This window comes from Eptatretus burgeri, chromosome 15 (assembly GCF_056783735.1).
Source record: "Eptatretus burgeri isolate ZD-2024b chromosome 15, Ebu_testis_v1, whole genome shotgun sequence".
NCBI lineage: Eukaryota > Metazoa > Chordata > Myxini > Myxiniformes > Myxinidae > Eptatretus > Eptatretus burgeri.
The window spans coordinates 3,955,538-3,979,339 of record NC_140975.1 but is presented as its reverse complement, the minus strand read 5'-3'; the positions used below and the strand labels follow the sequence as shown (position 1 = coordinate 3,979,339).

Here is a 23,802-nt window from a genome sequence, read left to right as displayed (position 1 = left end):
CAACTGGAAATAAGTCAGACATGGTATCGCCACATCTCACAGCACTATCGGTCGGTACCAGAGTACAGTTCAGACATCAGATTTATCAGTTTGGGTGGCATCCCACGAAGACCAAGAATCCTCCAGAGGGCATCCTGATTCACTGAATCAAACGCTTTACAGAGATCAACAAAAGCTGTAAGCAACCCCTGCCAAAACTCGTCTGCATTTGGTGAGGTCCAGAAGAGCAAGGATATGGTCCATCGTTGACGTCTTTTGTGTAAAGCCTGTATGCTCTGGACACGGGTGCTCAAGCAGATGGTGGTCGAACACCATCCAGAATTATCCGAGCAAAGACCTTTCCCCGCACTGAGAGCAGCGTCACCCCTCAGTGGTTGCTGCAGTCCTGGCAATAACCCTTCCCTTTCCAGAGAGAGACAACAAGGCCCCACTTCCAGTCAGTTGGGATGATGCCTTTGTCAAAGGCAGTGTACATAACTGCATGCAACGACATCAGTACAGTATTTCAACCAGCCTTGAAAAGTTCAGCACGGATGCCACAGATCCCAGGAGCTTTACCCCATTTCAAACGGTTCATCGCAGCCTGTGTTTCTACAAATGAAGGTGGATCACAGTTGATTGGAGGGTCAGCAACAGGGATAGTTACACCCCTGACATCCAACTCAACAGCTGGTGGGTCAGCCTGGTACAGCCGCTCAAAGTAACGGGCTCCAGCGGGCCTTCACTTCTGACTCCTCTGTCAAGAGCCCATAACCTTCCTCTTCAACTGCAATACACCGAGGGAAGGGCTTCAAGGAACACAATACGCGAATTCCTCCGAAAGCAGGATGGGAATCACTTGACCACAGGTGAAGTTCCACCATGGTCTTTTCCTTTAGGCTGGGGTTCTACATGGCAATGTCTTCCGATCTTCATTATTCTTGATCTGTCTGATTCTCTTGAAAATAAACTACACATTAACAAAAAATAAATTGCCAATTTTTGATTAACATACCGTAACATGTGGAGAAGGGTGTATCACCGTAACGAAGGTGTATTGCCAGCCACTGCTGAATCCTTATCATCACATCTGGACAAGATAAGTTGCTGGTCATCTATTTTGAAGATGACTTTCAACTGTGGCAAGTCACATGTTCTCACACTGTCTCTCCATGAGAATGTGCAATCATCCAACTATCCAATACACTTCTGTGGACAGCCACCTGAAAAGGTGCAGTCCTTGGAAATTTCTGACCTCACAATTTGCCATTTCTTTTTGTTGGAGGATCATATTAATAGTATCAAAATGGCATCAAAGGTGACTTATCACATGAGTATTCTCCATCGAGTCGAGGAATTCCTGAGCCACACTGAGTTCAACAAAGTGTATAAGGATTTCATACAGGAGCTCAATTGGGTATGGCTCCCCATTCTTGGCTGATGATCCCCATTCTTCGCTGATGCTCCCCATTTCCACCTTGCTGCTGTTGAGGCAATCGAAAAATAAATAAATAAACCCTTCCACCCCATTAAGATCTCAAACAAAGCAGGGGATTCTACATGGAAATCTTCACTCCAGCTGTAGAGAACATTCTTTCAAAGTGTGGTGGGTACAAGAATGAATGGATTTGGGACCTCAGCCTTTTGTAATCCTCAACTTTTGTTCCTCAACAAATCCTCAACTCATCACCCTCCCAAAGTGCAGACTACTTGCTCACCTTTGTTAATTTCCCTCCCCCCCCTTTTCTTCTCCCGATTGTGGAATCTTCTCTCCACCTGTTGTCTTGTCTTCCTCACTTTAGTCTTTCACATTTGCTGCCCAACATTACCTTATGTGCTCAATCAGGCACATCCACAATCCCTTCTATAAATGCTGATCCTTTCTCATTCCATTCTTCTCTCAGCCATTGTTGTTCATATTTGTATTTATCTGGTTTACTCCTTGTGAATGTTCACTACTCCCTCCCCATGACCTTTGTTTGTCAATAAAGCGACTGACCTTTGACTCCTCCATGAGCCTTGATCTATGTATAGAAAAAAAGGACGAGTCACCTTGGCAGAACCCTCCTGCAGGGCATGAGGCGCAAGTCGGTGGGGAAAGTGAGAGGTTATAATCCGAGGCCTGGATAACTGCAGCACTTTGCTTTTTTGCAGTTCAAGCCATGGCGTTTTCTCCCAACTCGCAACGCCCTCCAGACACTTATGGTCCCCTTCTGCATACACCAGCCTCATCAGCACCTGCATCCAGTTGGTACCTGCATAGAAACACAGTCCGACAAAAGAAACACCTAAAATCACTTACCACGTCCAATATGCGTGATCATTCATCATCTCCAGCGTTTATGGATTTATGTCAACGAAATCATGTTTAACAAAGTTATTGGAATTGTACAGAGCAGTTTTGGTTGGGCAGATGACAAGTGCAGTGGACATGGTATATTTGAACTTTCAGGAGGCATTTGATGAGGTACCACATCAGAGGTTATTAGTTCAGGTGAGGTGCTCCACTTGAAACTGGTTGTTCGATATATTTATGTTTTTGATACCTGGAGTCCGTAATAAAAATTTGTATTGATGTCATCCACCTGCCATGCAGCACCATCTCCCTGATCCAAGCTGTCGAACAAACAAGGTGCGATTTCAACATTGAAAATGTATTACACCTGCCTCACCTTCTGTCACGTCTTGGATGCTTTGGAGGTAGTTCGACTTCACACTTACCGTCATGCAATGATGGAAGGATTTCAACATAGTGCACTGCATCAGTACCATCAAAGATTTGCTGGACTAGTTGAAACCCTCCACCATCAATGCTTGCTGGCACAATCTCTGGTCATGGTAGTCAACAACTTCAGAGGTTTTCCCGACAACACCGAGGAGAGGTGGAAAATTGCCAGGTTGGCACAGGAGGTGGGAGCGGTACGCCTCGACGATATGGAGCCTGAGGAAATGAAGGAGCTCATCACCTCACATGGTGAGGAGCTGACTGAGGAGGAGTTGGAGGCCATCATCAAGGCTTCCGAGGAGGAGGATGGTTGCAGTGAAGAGGAGGAAGAGGTGGCATGGCCCAACCTGACTCAAGTTCTGAGCTGAGGCACTGCGGGAGATTCGGTCAGTCGCTGACAGGTTGAAAGATGCCAGCTCAGCAATAGAGCAGTTGCTCCGGTTCGAGAGGGGGTTAGATGATGTTTTGCTGCCATACAAAACGCCAGACAGAAACCTGCAGCACTCAGTAAAGCAGCTCACCATCACTCATTTTTTTCGCCCCCGCATTTCCACCCCAACACCTTCAATGCACTCACCTACATCTCCTTCAGTGCATGAGTGATCAGCGACCTCACATGCATCCTCATCAAGGCCTGCACCTGCATCCCCTTCAGTGCACGATGCACCAGCACCCTGGACTTGCGTCCTCTTCAGAGGACTCCACTAATTTTAAATCATCATCATCATCATCATCAGTTACATGACTGTCCCGTATCTTCAATAAAAATTGGAAAGAGTATCTGCTGCTGTTGTTCTTTTATTTGTAATCATTTACATTCGTGTTTGTAAAATTTTAAAATTCTTCCTTAAAAATCAAGAATCATTGGGAACAGATCCCGCTTTTTACCATTGTAACAATGGCTTGACATTCACGGCCCTGTGCTTTGCGTATCCATGTGTTTTTGCGGGCGTATTCGCGGTTTTTAGCGGGATTTTTGATTTTCCTTGAAAAATCGTGAACTGGTGGAAACCTATCCCTCTTTTTCCCAATGAAAAAAATGGCCCGAGATTTGCGGCATTTTTCAGGAACGTATCGCCGGTGAATGTTGGGGTCCGACTGTATATTGTGACGTCCACGGGACTTGAACAGTCCCGCCAACATAGAATGAGCCGAAACGATGGAGGCGGTTTATTTATTTATAACCCAAACATGGCGGTTCTAATCTCTCTACCGCAAACGGGACGAGGAAGGTGGCACGAGTCACTTTTCACTGAGTTGATGATGTTTATTTGTTTTTATTATTACCAGAAATAACAAGACTCGGCAAGAAGAGGGATCCGGGGCGATCCGACGGGATGGTGTGGGATCGGGCGTGGGGAAAAACACAGACAATTCCAATGAATATACAGATCTCAATCCCTCTAAGGCGCCAAGCACACACACACACACACACACACACACACACATACACACACACACACACACACACACACACACACACATACACACACATACACACACACACACACACAAAACGTAGCTATTTCTGGTGGTCAGGCTGGACCGTGGTGTGGACGCAACTGTCCCTGGATCGGCGTCGGACGAGCTGGCCTTGCTCTCGTCAGGGGGGCAGGAGAAACCGTGGTGCTGTCGACCTCCTGGTCCTGGTCCAAGTCCGCTCACAGCCGCCAGGGAACCAGTTCTGGTGCCAAGTTGCGAGCAGGAGAGGGAGGCAGGTCCGCCCGCCGTTCGACCCCGTACTCCGAGTCAGCAGAACCCCAGAGCCAACCAAGGTGAGGCACGAGGCTCAGCAAGGCTCCAAGACACGATCAAGAACACGATCGAATCAGCACAACAACAAGGACGCTCTCCGCGCAGCAGCCTCTACACCAAAAAAACACGATCTTTTTGGTTGTGATCTTCTTCCTCTTCCTTTTCGACCCCGAACAGAACCTTTTTATCCTCCTGTCCTCGTCACTTCCAATCGAGCCGTTTATTGGCCCACCGCCGTCGCCTTCTGTCAATCGTGATCACGGGGCGGAGCCATCCACTGCACTGTCCTGTGACGTCACGGCCAGTCTCCAGAGAATACCAAAAGGGGTTTACGCAGACACACTTACCCTATCCCGTGTCCCTATCTAATTACGTGACAATTATCATTTCCCCCCTTGAAGAAATGAACATTTACTAGACAACTTATCACCACTGAATTGCTACTTATTACATCGAGATCCTGGTAAACTCGAACAGCATGGCATACCTAATTAAACATCCTAATTACCCTTTGAATGCATACCCCCCCCCCTCAAACGTAACAATATTTATGTAAAGATATAGGTGTATGCATATTTCTGTGTAAGGGTGTGCGCATCAAAGTTGCTATTGTTGATTGCTACATCCACATGCGGGTGGGTTTGAAGAGATGGAATGGAGACCTACCAGGTCTTAAAGTATCCACTTCCATCTGTGTGTGTATATTGTTGGTCATCTCCATATGCAGGTTTCAGAAGGTGGAATGGAGGAGGTCTCGAAGTATCCACCTCCATTTGTGTGTGCGTTGTTGGTTATCTCCATATGCGGGTTTCAGAAGGTGGAACGGAGCACTCCCAGGTCTTCAAGTATCGATCTCCATTCTGGGAAGCGGGAGTCACAAATCACGGACCAAGGTTTGAAGTTTTGTTCTCAGAGTTTTGGTCCGAGGGCTCTGTTGAGGATCGTCACCATGCCCTGGAAGCTTCCAACTGTTGTTCATTTGTCGTAATATTCCCAGGGAGAGTTTTTAAGATCTCTGTAAGGTTCTTCTTCATCATTTCTGCTGCTCAATGATCACTGGTTCAATTTTGGCACTCTCAATTATTGTGTGTGTGTGTGTGTGTGTGTGTGTGTGTGTGTGTGTGTGTGTGTGTGTGTGTGTGTGTAATGTGCCTTGTATAACGTGTGTATATCATGAATAATACGTAACATGTGTATATAACATATGGATTGTCACGTATAATGTATGAAAATAATATGTGATTATGTCATGCATAATAGCTGTGTATATAACATGAGTAATCGTCACATATAACATGTCTGTATATAACATGTATAATGCCATGCATAACATGTGTATATAACATGTGCAACATGTCATGTAAAACGTGTGTATATATGTAATACAGAGCACATGTGTATATAACGTGGAATGTGTCACGTATAACGTGTATATAAATGTAATATGCCATGCATAATAGGTGTGTATATAACATGAGCAATTGTCACATATAACATGTGTGTATATAACATGTATAATGTCATACATGTGTGTATTTCTGTAATATGTCATGCATAAAATATGTATATTACAGGTGGAATGTGCCACGGAAAACGTTGGTATTTAACATGTGCAATGTGTCATGTATAACATGTGTATATAATGTGGAATATGTCATCCATAATATGTGTTTATAACATGTGCAAAATGTCACGTATCACGTGTGTAGATATAATATCGTTGTGGACCGGGGGTCGAGTGAGAAGAACACAAGGGGGGAACGCTATCTCGGCTCCCACCAGACTCCCTGGAATTGTAGGCCGTCGAACACGGATAATTCCGTGACGCGGTGGGTCGCTTAACCGACCGTGGACGCCAATAACTCAACCGCATGACCTAGGGTCCTCCTGTCTATGGGTTAATCGGGCTACCTAATTAATCAAGTGATTTCATTACCGGGGAACACGCCCTCAGTACACCTTGTCCGAACCGGATCACTCAACCGGATCGGATTACTTTACCCGATTGGTTGCAGCCGAGCGACACTGCCAAGGACGTACCGGCTAAAAGGAACGGATCATTGGGAATAAAGTCCCGGCGAAGCGAGGATTCAGACCATGCTGGATCAATGCAAGAAACCACAAAAACGAGCTGGGAACATTTCTAATAATAATTTATTAACAATGGGCGAAGAATGGAATGTGGTACAATCAAGTTTTATTGAGGTGTGTTGTGCAGAGATAGGGGGGAGAGGTGTGTTGCAGCAAATAAACAAGCAACTTACAAAAGGGGACAGAGAGCAGACGTGAAAATAATAACAATAATAACAATCTTCTGCAGTCTTACAGAAGCAGACAGGCACCAGGACACACACATACATGCACACACAAAAAAACACACACACACACAAAAACCCGATGAAGAGCGAGTATTGCAACAAGAAGGGAGAGGAGTTGAGGCTACGCTCTCGGTACCTTTGTACTTGATTGCACAACGCGCCACCAATCCGTTTTGGGGAGGGGGTGCTCCATGGTGCGGTACCTGACAGCTGGCACATCGTCTCTGGCTTCAGCAGCGCATGTGGAGACCGTGGGTGTGAAGGAGGGGCTTGAGTGGAGAAGGGGCGGAGTCCAGAGTGCGTGGATGGAGTGGTAGGCGGGACCAGGTAGGCAGGTGGGGTCAACGTCATGTGGGCGGAGACGAGGAGGCGGAGTCCACGCTGCAGGAGGTGGGTCGTGGCGACGTGGACGAGGGCGAGGCGAGAGAAAGAGGCGGCGGGACCACTCCGACCTTTATCGGACTTGCAGCGCGGGCAGGGGGCCACCCCGAAGCGAAGCGTCATCACCTGTATCGGGCGCTCCGATTGGCCCCAATCCCTCACGCGGCCCGCTACCTTTGGCTGGAAACCGCACCACTCCGTTTCCGGCAAGGTCATCTCAGACAGCAAAAATATTTCGCCCTGACCCCACAACATGACACGAATCGCCCACACCGAAATTGGCGCACGAACATTCATTCATTCGTACGCGTTTTTAATGCAACCGGCAATCTTCCCCAGATCATCGGAAACTGGAGTCGATAATCCCGGACTGCCAAACGCAATGTATGACTTGCCGCACACATTGTGTTGAGGGCTCACTTGGGAACGAGGGCTCTGCGCTGTTAATGCTCACGTGTCATCGTTTCCTCACAGCGGCGCCGCACGCGCCGGCCTCCGTGAGGGCCCATCTCACAGCGAAGGCGCACGTGGCTCAGATTTACCTCAGGAATAATCAGAAAAGAAGAGTAGGGATGAAATGAAGAAAAATATGATGTAAGCAAACCCAGCTTTGAGATCATCACAACACACGCCCGTTGTTCCGCTCGACAAAAGGGAAGGGACTATCGACACGTATAAACTATCTGTTGGATGCATGCGGTTCTGAGAACCGCAACACTACCCCCTCCCTTTTGCTTGACTCGACCCGAGTCGTTAACGTTCGTGTGGCATGCAGGTGGAGTTTCCCCTCGTACATCTTATCTATGAATCCCTGAGTGCGACATTTCAAATACATGGCCCAAAAATAAATAACCGAGTGCGTTGCGTAAATAAACTAACAGACTCATACGGACAACTTATCAACATTGCCAGAAATTTGAACAAAACAAACAAGCAGGTGGGTTAGAACTATATACATTTCTAATATTTGCATTACCCATGGCCCAGAACCTGTGACTTGAGGAGAGAACACAATAAAGGCAACATTCGGGGATGAGTGCAGCAGCAGGCAATCAATGATCAGGCGTCTTCAGGGCCCTCAATGGTCCTTTGTTTGTTGTTGTTTTTTTTGTCCGTTTTTTTATTTTGTCCTTTTCCTGGCTGCTGAAGGCAACTCACCCAAACACGGCAGGCCACACGCCGTCCCACAGTCCATTTGAACCGGCCTTTATACAACAAGGAGATAAATGTCCGGGCTGCACAAATGCAGTCCCCGGTAACGCGGCTGCCTGCAGGGCAGTCCTTGCAAACACTTTCACAAAGATGGTCCTGGCACACATGGACAAGTTGAGTGATGTGGCAAGGCAAATAAAAGCATGGGCAGGTATTAGAAATGGAGTCGAGGCAAAGGCAGATAAAGGCATGGCAAATGCAGACCAGGTAAGGTGCGACAGTTCAATAGGTCGGCACATGAAGATGGCCGGCCTCGGTGTGGTCTCGTGAGGATGTGGGAGCGTGGTGGCCTCGGCCGGTCTGAAGTCGGGTTCGGTCCTACCCTACGGTCTCTTTCCCCAACCTATTGCCTATGCCTGTCCTTGTCCATACCCACCCCCATTAGGTTGTAACAAAAAAAAAAAAAAACTAAATTTAGACCTTTTTTTGTTTTAAATTCCTAATCACATGTGTCCCTAACTCCCTTATCGTCTGTGTTTGGCGAACATGTCCTGTCTATTTCCCAATCCCCAAGGTCCCTTTAGAAAGGATTGAGGAAGAAACAAGTGACTCTGTCTCGAGGCCCAATGGAGCCTCAGAATAGCTCCCACAGGTGTCAGCATTTTCAAGATGAGTCCATCGGCCCACAAACAACGAAGGGATGGATGGTACGAAGAGGTACACGTTGGCTCTCTATCCTCGCATTTATTACTCTTGAAACTATCCCTGGGGCTTTTCAACACGCCTGTCTCTTTAAACTATTGGTTCTCGCAACCACGATTCCCGTCGCCTGTGTTGGTGTTCGTTATTAATTTGGGCCTGGCCCGCAAGTTTTCTCCGGTGCTCTCGCACAATTTCGTGGCTGGGCAGCGTGGCTCCACTGGCACGTCTACCCACCTACCGAGCTCAATCTTCGGCATCCCCGGGTCTCTGAGGCTGTCTCCGAGCCTACCGACTCATTATGAACGCGGGGAATGACCTTCCTGGCATTTTCCTGTCGATGCCCACATGGCACTTTGGTGCTCCGGGTCCCTTTCCCCTGGGTCCCCATGCCCATTACACTAACTCGGTCCCTTGGACCCATGGCCGACTCTGGCCGACTACTTCGGTGCCCGGGGTGCCCTCTACTCAGTATGCATATTTCTCCAGCCACGCTCCCAGCCGGACAATGGTCTCCTGCACCCTGCAAAAGGTTTCTTGCCTTCGTTCAACACCAACAACAAAACGACATCCTTTTGGTTCATTTAACTAACCTGCTAAATAACATTACACTAACCCCAGGTTCCCTTGGGTGGGATTCACTCCTCCTCCCAATCAATCATTCGCACCATGCATTCCACATTCACTCCATTCACACTCGGGCCCGCTGACCTATATTCACTCATCATATATATATATATATATATATATATATATATATATATATATATATATATATATATATATATATATTTAAAATTCACTCCAACACTCTAATAACTACATCACCCTAACTAACTTGTGTTCCCGTCATCCCTTATTCAAATGCACGTTCCATTTAACTCTACGTGGCTAATCTATGTCCCCACTACACGTTCCATGTCTGTCCTTGTTCTCAATCCATTTCTAAATTCCATCCTAAATTCCCCCTAATTGATGTTACCGGGCCCCATGGAGGACTGCTCATGCCCCCATGAGGCCGGACTATCTAATGCTAAACCCTTCCCTTAACTAATGCTCCTTTGCCCCGAGCGAGGATGTTCGCTCCATCCTGGCCGGGCTTCGTCTACTCGTGGCAAGGATCGGCGAGCCTTGCACTCCAGGGCGGTGGTCGACAGCGCACTCATCCCTTCCGTTTGGCTGATGCATGAGGGTGTAACATCGCTCCATTAATTGCATTAAATGCTCACTTTCGGTATATCCCCCATGTGAACCACCATGTTTTACACACCTGCCCTTCGTGCCGCGATATCCCCGCTGACGTCACTCGCACACGGCCCGCTCCACGAGCTCCGCCCCACACACACGGGCGCGGCGGTGACGTCGGCGGTTCAATTCGGGCCGCGCGCTTCGCGAGGACCACTCGCGTCGCACAGCACGTCAGGCCCCGTACACGTGCTCACACGGGGATATATTCTTTCCAAATTCAATCAATTCCTCAGTTCGCTTTCATTTTAGCTGTCCGCGCTCTGGTATTGTACCAGGCGCGGATCGTTTCAACGCCGGCTCCCCATCGTGCAATCGTCCGCACTTGGGCGGTTTGCAATACATGGACCATACCTCGCACGCAGAGTCCCGTGGGGCCGGCGTGGTTTCCGAAATAACTCCGTCCCGTTCAGAAGGCTCGCCACTCCTGTCCAGACTCCCGTCTGGGTCGGACCGTGTCACACTGTTTCGTGTGCACTCATCCATGCCATGTCATCTGCACTACTCACATATACTCCGGCACAATCACACTGGGGGCTTGGGTTTGCCCAAAAGATTCCCGGGCTTCTCTCCCCCCAAAGCTCGGCATGTGCTCCTTCGCACCATGCAACCGCTCCACCTCGCACAGCCTTCCCGGATTCACTTCGTCACGGTCTGCCTCGAGGGAGCATATCGTCTCCCCTTGTTCCTGTGGGAGGTTAATCGAACCCTCGCATCTCATCCGCCATTTTGCCTTTCACCTCCTTCATACTCACCCGCAGGTTCAAACCCATGCTCTGCATACCCCCCTTCAGCGCTTGCGTGTTTGCATCCATGCGGCTTTCCATATTCCCCTTCATCTCATCGATTTTGTTTTCCATTCTGTTTTCCATCCTCCGCGCATTCGCATTTATTTCCTTCTTCATCTCACTTAGTATTTCCACGAACCGGCTCCAGTCAAATGTACTTGGCGGAGCCGACCCGCCATGATGGTGTGCGGAACCGGCAGGGATCGGGGGGGGGGGGTGTTATACGCCACCCTTCCCGCACCCATCACAACCTCTGGGCCCGACCGCGGGGGGGGGGCGTCATCTTGCATGGAGATGTCGTCCTGGCCATGGGTTCCCCGAAGCTTAGATCTGAACCCACCTGCTCCAGCCCGTCTTGGCCGGCCATTGTGCGGTGCGTCTTGAGAATAAATTTGACGCTCTTAATTTGGAGGGGGGGGGGGTTGCTCCCCACAACCCTGATCCGAATCCCGTTAATTTCATGGAGGTGGAGGGGTTCGAACCCCGCTCCTGAACACCAAACTGTTGTGGGCCGGGGGTCGGTGGCGAGGAACGGCCGCCAGGTGGAGCAGTAGAACCGTCTCCCACCGAACACCCGGAATTTAGGTCGTGACTCTCGGACAACTCCGAAAGGTCACGGGTCACTTAAGGACCATGCTCGCCAATTTTATGATGGCGTGGGGTAGCCACGTGGCTCTTTGAAATCGCCAAATTTCAATATACCTCAGTACCCACATCATCAAATTACCGGGGAAATCACACCCTCAACAGACAGTCGAACCGGGTCACTCTCGCGACCTTGATCCGGTGTAACCGAGCGGAATAACCAAAGTCCGTCGGACCCAATGACAACTTGCGGCACCGACAGCCTCACTATTTCTCAAGCCTGCACCGTGCTGGGTCATTGGAAAAAAACACGTGCAACGAACTGGAACATTTAACAATTGGGGGGTTATTTATAATGGGGGCAATAATCGGGTCGGGAGACACAGAGCAGAGTTACAACCGAATATCAGGCAGGTAATGTACAATGAAAAGAAAACACTTAAACAATTCTACCCAACAGTCTGGCGCCACACACACACACACACACACACACACACACACACACACACACACACACACACACACACACACACACACACACACACACACACACACACACACACACACACACACACACACACACACACACACACACACACACACACACAATAAATGGACCCTGTGGGTCTTTATTCGGCCCCTCAGCCTAGAGGGAAGGCGAGCTGGGGAAACAGAGCCTAGCCGGGTACCTTCCCACCTCGTGCGGTCACACCGGACTCCAACCCACCACGGTGGGACTCCAACCAACGTTCCGAAATCCACGGGCCCACGACCCTGGCTGCTCAGCCACCAACACCACGAGGAGCCACCACAAAGGACCGCAAACCACGACCGAGACCAAGCCACCAGGACAGACCAAAAGCAATCGGCCACGATGACTGCAGTACTCTGGTTCTGCCAACCACTCTACTCTTCCCTTTGGATGGGGCGCAAACTTCATCTGGCTGGGGCGGAGCCGGCCCTGAGGAGATGAGCCTCCTGATTGGACAAGGCATCTCGGCAGGTGTGTCAGGGCGTCTCGGAGGCCCGCCCCCCGGAGAGGCTCTGTGGTCGTTCCCGGCACTCTGGCATGGCACCATTTGCCAGAGCACCTCGGCCCTGATCGCCCTTTGGCTGGAGGAAACGCTCCATGCCCTTCCTTGGAGCGGAGCCTCGATCTGATGCGATGGAGGCTCCACCCATGCCTTCAGCCAAAAACATATGCGCAATGGAGTCGGTGGTTTGAAGAAGTGAAGGGGATTTGTTGTAAAAAAAAAAAAAAAAACTAACTATAAAGAAACTTCGCAGCGCACATATGTAATTCCCGTTACACATCGGGGATGGGACCGAACTCTAACACATACTTATCGAAATAACTGAACTGCGGGGGCTGCTGACTGCCTGTGTGCAAAAGGCGTCCAAATCTGTAACAATGTCATGCATAACATGTGAATATAACATGTGGAATGTCACGTATAACTTGTTTTTATAACATGTAATATGTCATGCATAACATGTGTCTATATAACATGTATAACGTCATACATAATGTGTGTGTAATATGTCATGCATAACATATCTGTATATAACATGAGGAATGTCATACATAATGTGTGTTTTTATGTAATATTGTTACGAATTTGGAAGCTTACTGCACTCAACATTCAGGTCCCTAGAGAACAGTTATATCGGTAAGTGTGTGTTTATAGTTAGGAGATTCGTTTACAACAAACCTCCTTCACTCCACTTCACACACCGACGCCATTGCCCACGTGCGTTCGGCCACGTACCTGGGCGGAGATTTCAATTTCCTCAGACCGGGACTCCGCCCAGGATGGCAGGGGCGTGCCCCTTGTCCAATCAGGCCACAGAGAGCGACGTTCCCACGGCACCCCGGCCAATGGAATTGAGATTGCCACAGAGAGCGACCTTCCCACTGCACCCGGCCAATGGGATTGAGATGGCCACAGAGAGCGATTTTTCCCATGACGCCCTGTCCAATGAGGGTGGAGAGCGCCTCAGACGGCGATTTGCTCACCCAGGAGGAAAAAGGAATATAAGAAACGCCAGGCTGGGTCGGGTGGTGGTAAAAAGGATCGATGTGGTGGAGGTCGGCGTGGTGGTAAAAGGGTCGTGGTCGTCGTCGTGGTGGTCATCATCATCGTGTTGCGGGTTCGAGTCCCGCCGAGCTGGATCATCGTCGCCTCTGATCTTCTCCTTGGCCTTGGTCGATTGGTGCATGGCCGGTTGGAGAGCGCGGTACCTGGTGCTTGGAGCGGCATCGTGTTGCGGGTTCGAGTCCCACCGAGCCGGATCGTCGAAGACCACACGAGGTAGACAGGTCACAGCACAGGCTATGGCCTCTCGCTCACCTGTCCTCGAGCTGGAGGCCTTCAATAAAGACCCGACGGGTCCACTTCTGTGTGTGTGTGTGTGTGTGTGTGTCTGTGTGTGGGCCTGTCTTTAAGTAGCAACTGTATAAGTGCTTTTGCTTGTACATTGACTGCATTTCTTATAGTCGGATAACTCTACTCTTTGTTTGTCCCCCCCCCCCTTTATAAATAAATCCCCTGTTAAATGTTTCAGCTCGTTTCTGTGTTTCTTTCATTGGTTTGGCTGTTGTTGGGAAATCGTGTTTCGCTAACAAATCGTGTTGGGAAATTGGGAAGCGGTAAATTGTGCATTTGGACCGACGGATCTCGGTAACCATCCACTCGGGTTACGCACGGTTCGAGCAGGCTAACGGCTCGTTCTGCTGCAGCTCCGCCGAGGGTGAATTTACCCGGTAGTTTGGACGATGTGGGTATTTAGGTAAATTGAAATTGGCAATCGACCCTATCCCATGCGGTCGACCTATTGGCGATCTTCAGTCCGATAAGGGACCCGTCGGCTCCGGAGTTATCCTGGGTGACGACCTATCAATTCCGGGTGTTCGGTGGAGCCGACTCTACTACTCCATCTAGCGGTCGTGCTCGCCACAGCCACCCGGCCCCACAACAATTTGTTGTCAAGAGTGGGGTGCGAACTCCTCCACCTCCATAAATTTGCAGGACACCAATTTCACAACAATTGGTGATCAGGAGTGCGATTCGGCTTCTCCGCCTCCGTAGAGAAATTCACAGGATTGGGACCAGTGATGCGGAGCATCCCCCGGTTCCCCAAATTCCGAGCATTTAAAAAATTTATTCTCAACACGCAAAATGGCAAACCAAGATGGGCTGAAGCAGGTGGATTTAGAGGTAAGTGTAGTAGAATCCATGGTCCAGGACACCCCCATGCAGGAACTTTCCCCACGATCGGACCCAGAAGTCGTTATATTATGGGCGTGGTGGGAGCGGCGGAGCAAGAGCGCCCCCTCCGTCAAATTCCCCCCCCCCCGGTCCCCAATGAAACCGCGACCGATCATGGCGAATCGGCTGCCACAGGGCCGTTTGACATGAGACAGATGTTGGAGGCGTTGATGCGGAAAATGGACGCGAATGCACGCCGTATGGAAAGCATGGAAAACCGACTGAGGGGTGTGATGCGAACGCAGCAAGGGGAAATGCAGAGCATGGGGTTGGGCCTGCAGGCGGGCATCAAAGGCATAATGGCAGCACCACTTGGCGGAGCAACCGAACCGACGAGGGGGAGTGGGGAATGTGTTCGGCCCACGATGGAGACGGGTAAGGTCGAGGGGACGAGCGACGCCACCACAATAATTGGGGAGACCGAAACGTGTAGGGTGAGACACGAGGGGACGACGGAAAAATTAAAAGAGGTGACTGAGACATAGGATTTAGAAATGATGACAGAAATGCAGGCATTAAAAGAGACAATGGAAATGAAAAACAGAGACATGGAGATTAGAAGAAGTAGAGGAGAAACTACAGGAAATTGACGAGCACACACATAGAGTTAGTTGAGATGGCCGGCCATCTCATTAGTTAGGGACAATGGGGGTGAGCTGGTGGAATGTTTTGTGACCTGGTGCGAGCATCAGTTTTAACCTCCCTTAGGAACAGGGGGACATGGGAAGCTCTATCGAAGCAGATCGCGTATGGAAACCCCGGGATTGCTTGTGGTAATGCGAATCCCCGATGTGATTGTCCCGGAGTGTGTGGTGGAGTGTATGAGTGGTGAGAGTGTGCTGAAATGTGTGCCAGAAGGTAAGTATGGTGTGAGTGTCATGGCATGCGTAAGTGCATGCGAGGAATGGAAACGCGGATGGTTTCAGATGGGAGACGGTTATTGCGAGCCATATGGGCCGCGAGTATTTCGGGAACCGCGCCGGTTTCACGGGAAGTTGCGTATGAGGCCCGTTTCGCATTCAGCGAGCGGCCCTTGCGCGCATCTTTGTGGAGGGAATCCGGTGCGGAAACGCTCCGCGTGGGATTCAACAAGGCCTCGTGGATGGCTAAAATGGCGGCGAGTGTTGTTGGAATTCGGCAAACAGGGGTCCCCATGCGAGCGCGTGTGCGAAGCTCCACGTGCTGCATGCCGCGTGTTCTGTTCGTGGAATGCGCGGAGCGGGTTTCCGGGATGATACGCTCAGGCGGGCCTGCACGGCAAGCCGTGCAGGTTCGGTGTGCGAGTGACGTCATCGGCACGGACCTCACGGCAGGAGTTATGGGGAACTGCGCATGTTGTCCAGCGTGGGGAATCCCTCGAAAGCGAGCGCTCGGTGCGATTGGCAGGGTGACGTCATAGCTGCACGTATCGCCCGATGGAAGGGACGAACAGGCAAGCTGTAGACCGCCGCCTTGGCGGTGTTTAACAAAAAGAAAAGCCTCGTTCCAAGTACATGGCCCGACAGAGATGTGGCAAACTTTCTGTGTGGGCAAAGGAAGAATTAGTTCTTGGGAAGGGTTTAGCGTAGATAGACCGGCCTCGTGCGGCAAGAACAGTTCCCCATGGGGCCCATGGACAAGTTAGAGGGAATGCTCGGTTAGATTTAGAAAGTGGATTTTTGGAGTCATGGACGGACATGGAATTTGGAGGGGGGACGTAGCTTAGCTTCGTAGATTACATGGAACATGCACTAGTTTGAGGGACGAAGAGGGAGCACAAGATAGTTAGGGGAACATAGGTAGTGTGTGGAGTGAATGGAAAGATTGAAAGAAGCATGATGAATGAGTATGGGTCAGCGGGCCCAAGAGTGTGAATAGAGCGAATGTGGAATGCATGGTGCGAATGAATGAGTGGGTGGAGGAGTGAATCCCACCCAAGTGACCCCGGGGTCAGTGTAATGTTAGTTAGTGGGCTCGTCAAATTTACCAAGAGGAGGTCGTTCTGTTGTTGGTGGTGTATGAAGGCATGAAACCCATTTGGAGGGGTGCAGGAGTCAATGAACCGGCTGGGAGTGTGGCTGTTGAAAGGTGAGTATTAAGGAGAGGGCACCCCACACACCGGACAGTCGGCCAGAGTAGGCCAAGGGTCCAAGGGACCGGGATAGTGTAGTGGGCACGAGCGACCCTCGGAAAGGTACCCATAGCGCCAAAATGCCACGTAGGCATTGGAGGGGGGCAACGCCGGGAAGGGCACCCCCCCCCCCCCCCGCGTTCATACGGAGCAGGTAGGCTCGGATACAGCCTCAGGGTCCGAGGGTGCCGTAGTTAGAGTCCGGCAGGAGGGAAATCCCTGCCAAGTGAGCCACGCTGCCCAGCCATGAAATTGTGCAAGGGCACGAGTGAAAATTTGCAGGCAGGGCCCAAATTCATAATGGACACCAACACAGGTGATGGGAATCATGGTTGCCCGTATGGAAAAGGCGTATGGAAAAGCCCTGGGGTAGTTTAAAGTTTAAAAAAGGATAGGATAGATAGGAAACGTGGACCACTTCGCACCATCCATCCCTTCACTCTCCGTAGGCCACTGGACCCACCTTGGTAAGATGGCTGAAATCTGCAGGAGGCTATTCTGAGGCTTTGTTGGGCCTCGAGAGAGGATGCCAGCCTCTTCCTTATTCCCCTTCAAAAAGGATTTTAGGGGTTGGGAGAAGGCAAGGTTGACAGGATAGCTTAGCGGGACAAAGATAGAAAGGGGGTTAGGGACAAACAATTATTTTAAATTAAAAAAAGGGCTCTAAATTTGTTTTCTTGTTGCAAATTAAGGGAGTGGGTATGGACAGAGACAGGCAAAGGCGATAGGTTGGGGGGAGGCCGTAGGTTAGGCCCGAGCCCGTTGCCAGAGCAGCCGGCACCACCGCACTCCCTCCACAAAGCTCACGGAACGAGACTAGAGGCCGGCTAGCTTCATATGCCGGCCTGTGTTGTGCTACATCGCCTGGTTCTCATTGCCTTGCCTTGCTATGCCCGATTTGCCTGCCTGTGCCATAACCCCATGCCTACTTACCCTGATCTGCATTTGCCCCCATGTTCACCATCATCATGTGCACCAGGACCATCGAGTGTGTTTTGCAAGAACTGCCCCGCAGGCAGCCCCATCATTCATCATCTCCGTGTTGTTTTGTGTCCATCCATTTCCAAAAGAGCCAAAGACCGCATTGAGCAGCCTCTTGCATCAAGGCCACTTCAAATGGCCTGTGGGACGCCGCATGGCCAGCCGTCTTAGGGTGAGTTGCCTCCAGCAGCTGGGGGTATGGAAAGAAAAAGAGAAGAAGCTTCACTGAAACACACAAGGGGGACCTTTTGAGCAGGCCCTGAGGACGACTGACTTTCAGCTGCTGTGCACTCACCCACACAAACAGTTAACATTGTTGTGCCCTTTCCCCCCCCCTCCTCCCCCACAGATCAGAGGTCCTGGGCCATGGTAAGTGTAAATATATAAGGTAAAATTGTAAATATTTTGCAACTCACCTGTTGTTTGTGTGAGCGCCGGCAATTTATTTAAGTTGTCCGAGTGAGTCTGATAGTTTAGTTACGCAGCGCACTAGATTATTTATTTTTGGGACATGTATAAAAAAATGTCGCACTCAGGGATCCGAAGGTAAATTGTACGAGGGGAGAACTTACACATGCTGGTCACACGAAAATTTGACCACTCGGGACGAGTCTGTAAAAATGGAAGGGGTAGTGTTACGAATTTGGAAGCTGACTGCACTCAACATTCAGGTCCCTCAGGTCAGGTATGGGAGCATGTGGCAGAACAGCGCGTTGCTGCATCCACTTTCCGCCGGTACTCCAGGGGCCTCCGTCTGGCCATCCCCCAGGCAGATGCCAGGCCCATCCCCATCTCCTTGAGATGATGGTCAACCTGCTGGAACCACGAGGCATGTGGTCGGCCCACTGGCCTCCGCCACTCATGAGACCCCCTCGATGAGAGAATCTGGTGAGCAGGATCAGCGTCAGGAAAACGAGCCACATGTCCATACAGCCGCAACTGACGCTCACGGACCATGCAGGTAACAAATACATCAGAGTCTCTCTCAGCAACCGCTCATTGGACACAAAATCCGACCAGCGATAGCCAAGGATTCTCCGAAGAGACCTGGTACCAAAGGAATTAAGTCTCCGTCTCAGGTCCTTGGTTCAAGTCCAAGTCTCGCATCCATAGAGCAAGACTGGAAGTACCAAGGACCTGAAGACTCGGACTTTCGTCCTCCCACACAGGTACCGGTAGCGCCACACCCCATGATCCAGTGAATCCATGACTCCCCAGGCCCGACCCAGACGTCTATTGACCTTGACTCACAGCCAGCAGAGACATGAATATCACTGCCAAGGTAAGTGAATGTCTCCACGACCTCAACATCCTCACCACAAACAGGCACAGACAGGACAGCAGCATCCAAGTTGTCACCGAAAGCCTGGATCTGAGTTTTGACCCAAGAAACCCGTAATCCCTGCGGCTCCGACTCCTCATTCAGCACCTCGAGGGCCCCCAAAAGGATATCTAAAGTCTCCGGAAAGATGACTGCATCATGTGCAAAATCAAGTCCGAGATCTTGACATTCCCAAACGATGCACCGCAGCTTGATCTCTCCGACATCCTCCCGAAAATCCAGTCCAAACAAGTGCTGAAAAGTGTGGGGGGCAGTACACACCCCTGACAAACTCCAGTTACAACTGGAAATAAGTCAGAGATGGTACCACCACACTTCACAGCACTCCCAGTGCCAGAGTAGAGTTCAGACATCAGATCGATCAGTTTTGGTGGCACCCCACGAAGACCAAGAATCCTCCAGAGGACATCCCGATTCACTGAATCGAACGCTTTACAGAGATCAACATAGGCTGCAAGCAGCCCCTGCCGAAACTCTCGTCTGCGTTCGGTGAGGACACGAAGAGCAGGGATACGGTCAATCGTTGACCTCTTTGGTGTAAAGCCTGACTGCTCAAGCAGATGGTGGCGAACCCTATCAAGAATTAGCCGAACAAAGACCTTGCCCGGCACTGAGAGCAGCGTCACCCCTCGGTAGTTGTTGCAGTCTTGGCGATCACCCTTCCCTTTCCAGAGAGGAATAACAAGGCCCCTCTTCCAATCAGTTGGGATGATGCCTGTGTTCCAGGCAGAGCACAAAACTGCATGCAACGACACGAGTGCAGCAATTCCACCAGCCTTGAGAAGTTCAGCATGGATGCCACAGATCCCTGGAGCTTTGCCCCGTTTCAACCGGTTCACCGCAGCCCGTGTTTCCACAAGCGAAGGTGGACCACAGTTGATTCGAGGGTCAGCAACAGAGATTGTAACACCCTTGACGTCCAACTCGACAGCTTGGGGATCAGCCTGGTACAACCACTCAAAGTAACCGGCCCAGCGGGCCTTCACTTCAGACTCCTCTGTCATGAGCCTACCACTCTCTGCTCTAACTGCAGTGCTCCGAGGGATGGGCTTGGATGAACGCAATGCGCAAATTCCCCTGTAAGCGGGACGAGAATCACCTGTCCACAGGTGATGCTCTACCCCCTCACAGATTACTCGCACATAGGCCTCCTTGTCCACCCTCAGTGCACGTACAGTTTTATTCCTCAGCTCCCTGAACAGCTCGGCTCTGCCGTTCAGCCTGGCCCTGCGACTCTGGTCAATCGTATCCAGTGTCCCTTGAGAGATAAAATTCTTCTTTGCCCTGTGGTGAGTTCCAAGACATCAACCGGCAACATCAAGGACGGTGGTCTTGAAGGCACTCCACAACTCTTCAGGACCCCCCAAAGCACCCAGACCCCCCAAATGTCCACTCAGCCTGTTTGCAAACTCCTCAGCTACTCTCTCATCCCTGAGCTTGCCAACATCCAGCCTAGGCTGGGATGGTACCATTCTCCAGGATTTAAGGTGCAGCTTTAGAGTTGCTACAACAAGCCTGTGGTCAGTATTGAGGAACTGAGCACTCCGGTCGACCCTGCAGTTCTGGATCATCCTCCAACGACCGTCAATGAGGACATGGTCAATCTCTTTTGCCACACCGCCAGCGTTGGAATACCAAGTCCAGCGATGAGCTTGTGGGCGCTGAAACCATGAACCAGCCACACGAAGTCCATGACTTCTTGCAAAGTCAAGGAACTTCGTGCTATTCTGGTTCATAGTTCCTGACCCATGGGGACCAACACACACCTCATAACCATCCCTATCAGTTGCAGTCGATGCATTGAAATCCCCCAAGACTAGAAGTATATCTCGTCTGGGGCACTGATCAACCACAGACTCCAGCATGGTGTAGAATGCATCCTTTACGGTGAGATCACTCGCCTCAGTCGGAGCACAAACAGAGACCAGGGAAATGACACCTAAGGAGTGACGAATGCTTCATCTCATAATACACTCATTGACCAGTGTTACCTCAATTATCATTGGAGTCAGCTTATTGGACACAGCTACAGCAACTCCTTGGGTATGGTAACCATCAGAGCGACCAGACCAATAGTAGGTGTAACCACCCACCATTATCTCGCCGCAATCCGGTCTCCGAACCTCAGAGAGAGCTGAAATCCCGATGTCCAAATGCTTGAGCTCAGATGATAACAGAGGCAGGTGATCATCCTCTCTTAGGGATAGGACATTCCAGGCACCCACCCGAAGGGACCGCCTCAGGTTAACCCAAGGGGACCGCCGTCTGGTGGACGACACCTCAGCACCACTCCGACACTCCCGCAATCTGACCCAGGGATGTTACCCTGTGGTTTCCCTCCTATCATCAAAGATTGGGGGTCCCGAAGGCTTTGTCCCAATCCCGTCATCCGGTGAGCTGCCCTGCGAAGGGAAGCTGCACAGGAGGTACTCCCACGGAGTGGGTTTGCAGATTTTTTTGCGTTTTTGCGTTTTGCGGAATGAAGGGTTTTACGGTGGCCGGAGTGCAAATCCTGCCACCAACCTCCAAATAAAAAAAGTAATCCAACTGCAGGAGGACGTCCGCAGACACAGTTGGGCACTAGATATGGATGGCCGTTGGCTCACAAGGAGCTCCTCCACCCAGGTCCTTATAGAACAGTTATATCGGTAAGTGTGTGTTTATAATTAGGGCCCCCTACCTGTGTCTAACGGGAATTACATGTGTGCGCTGCGGAGATTCGTTTACAACAAACCTCCTTCACTCCACTTCACACACCGACGCCATTACCCAGGTGCATTCGGCCACGTACATGGGCGGAGATTTCCATCGCCTCAGACTGGGACTCTGCCCAGGATGGCAGAGGCGTGCCGCTTGTCAAATCAGGCCACAGAGAGCGACTTTCTCACGGCACCCCGGCCAATGGGATTGAGATTGTCACAGAGACCGACCTTCACACAGCACCCTGGCCAATGGGGGTTGAGATGGCCACAGAGAGCGATTTTTTTTTTCCCACGACGCGCCGTCCAATGAGGGTGGAGAGCCTCAGACGGCGATTTGCTCACCTCGGAGGAAAAAGGAATGTAAGAAACGCCAGGCTGGATAGGGTGGTGGTAAAAAGGATCGAGGTGGTGGAGATCGTCGTAGTGGTAAAGAGGTCGTGGTAGTCATCGTGGTGGTCATCATTGTGTTGCGGGTTCGAGTCCAGTCGAGCTGGATCATCGTCGCCTCTGATCTTCTCTTTGGCCTTGGTCGATTGGTGCGTGGCCGGTTGGAGAGCGCGGTACCTGGTGCTTGGAGCGGCATCGTATTGCAGGTTCGAGTCCCGCTGAGCCGGATCGTCGAACACCATACGAGGTGGACAGGTCCAAGCACAGGCTCTGGTCTCTAGCTCACCTGTCCTCGAGCTGGAGGAATTCAATAAAGACCCGACGGGTCCGTGTGTGTGTGTGTGTGTGTGTGTGTGTGTGTGTGTGTGTGTGTGTGTGTGTGTGTGTGTGTGTGTGTGTGTGTGTGTGTGTGTGGACCCGTCTTTAAGTAGCAACTGTATAAGTGCTTTTGCTTGTACATTGACTGCATTTCTTATCATCGGATAACTCTGCTCTTTGTGTGTTCCCTTCCCCTCCATTTTAAATAAATCCCCTGTTAAATGTTTCAGCTCGTTTCTGTGTTTCTTTCGTTGGTTTAGCACGGTGCGTGTTGGGAAATTGGGAAGCAGCAAATTGTGCATTTGGACCGACGGACCTCTGTAACCATCCACTCGGGCTACGCACGGTTCCAGCACGCCAACGGCTCGTTCCGCTCGAGCTCCGCCGAGGGTGAATTTCCCCGGTAGTTTGGACGACGAGGGTATTTCGGTAAATTGAATTTGGCAATCGACCCTATCCCACGCCGTCGACCTATTGGCGATCTTCTGTCCAATAAGGGACCCGTCGGCTCCGGAGTTATCTGGGGTGACGACCTATAAATTCCGGGTGTTTGGTGGAGCCGACTCTGCTGCTCCATCTTGCGGTCGTGCTCGCCGCCGACACCCGGCCCCACAACAATATATCATGCATTGCATGTATATGCAACACGTGGAATGTCACGTATTACATGTTTATAATATGCAATATGTCATACATAACGTGTGTATATAACAAATATAATGTCATTCATAATGTGTGTATTTATGTAAAACTAGTACGTGCCCGTACGTGCCAAAAAAAACAACAACAAAAAAAAACTTTCAAACCACGTGCCAGAAACAACAACCACACAGGCCGTTCCTTCGCTCTAGCGTGCCCGTACGTGCGTGGCCGTACATGCACACCAAAAAAAAAAAACTTTGAAACCGCATACCAGAAACAACAACCACACAGGCCGTTCCTTCGATCTCGCGTGCCCGTACGTGCGTGGCCGTACGTGCAAACCCCCCCAAAAAACTCAAACACACAGGCTATTCCTTCGCTCTCGTAAACGACGACTGGATTGGGGCATTGTGTTAATCTATAA

The 23,802-nt window shown here is 50.5% G+C and overlaps 1 protein-coding gene across 8 annotated transcripts in view; it reads right to left on the bottom strand.

Annotated features, from left to right (window-relative positions):
* The window catches only part of LOC147011346 (3-beta-hydroxysteroid sulfotransferase-like), a 90,736-nt gene that overhangs the window by 18,808 nt on the left and 48,126 nt on the right, over positions 1-23,802 (bottom strand). For 4 of the 8 annotated variants that reach the window (XM_085857823.1, XM_085857821.1, XM_085857822.1 and 1 more), the window contains exon 2: positions 2,032-2,234. In XM_085857823.1, coding sequence (XP_085713949.1) covers positions 2,032-2,234 — 203 coding nt within the window. Of the gene's footprint in view, positions 1-2,031; positions 2,235-5,125; positions 5,535-7,612; positions 7,683-8,134; positions 9,679-17,939; positions 18,178-23,802 lie in introns of those variants that run through there. The other 4 variants (XM_085857826.1, XM_085857827.1, XM_085857824.1 and 1 more) reach the window with 4 other exon arrangements.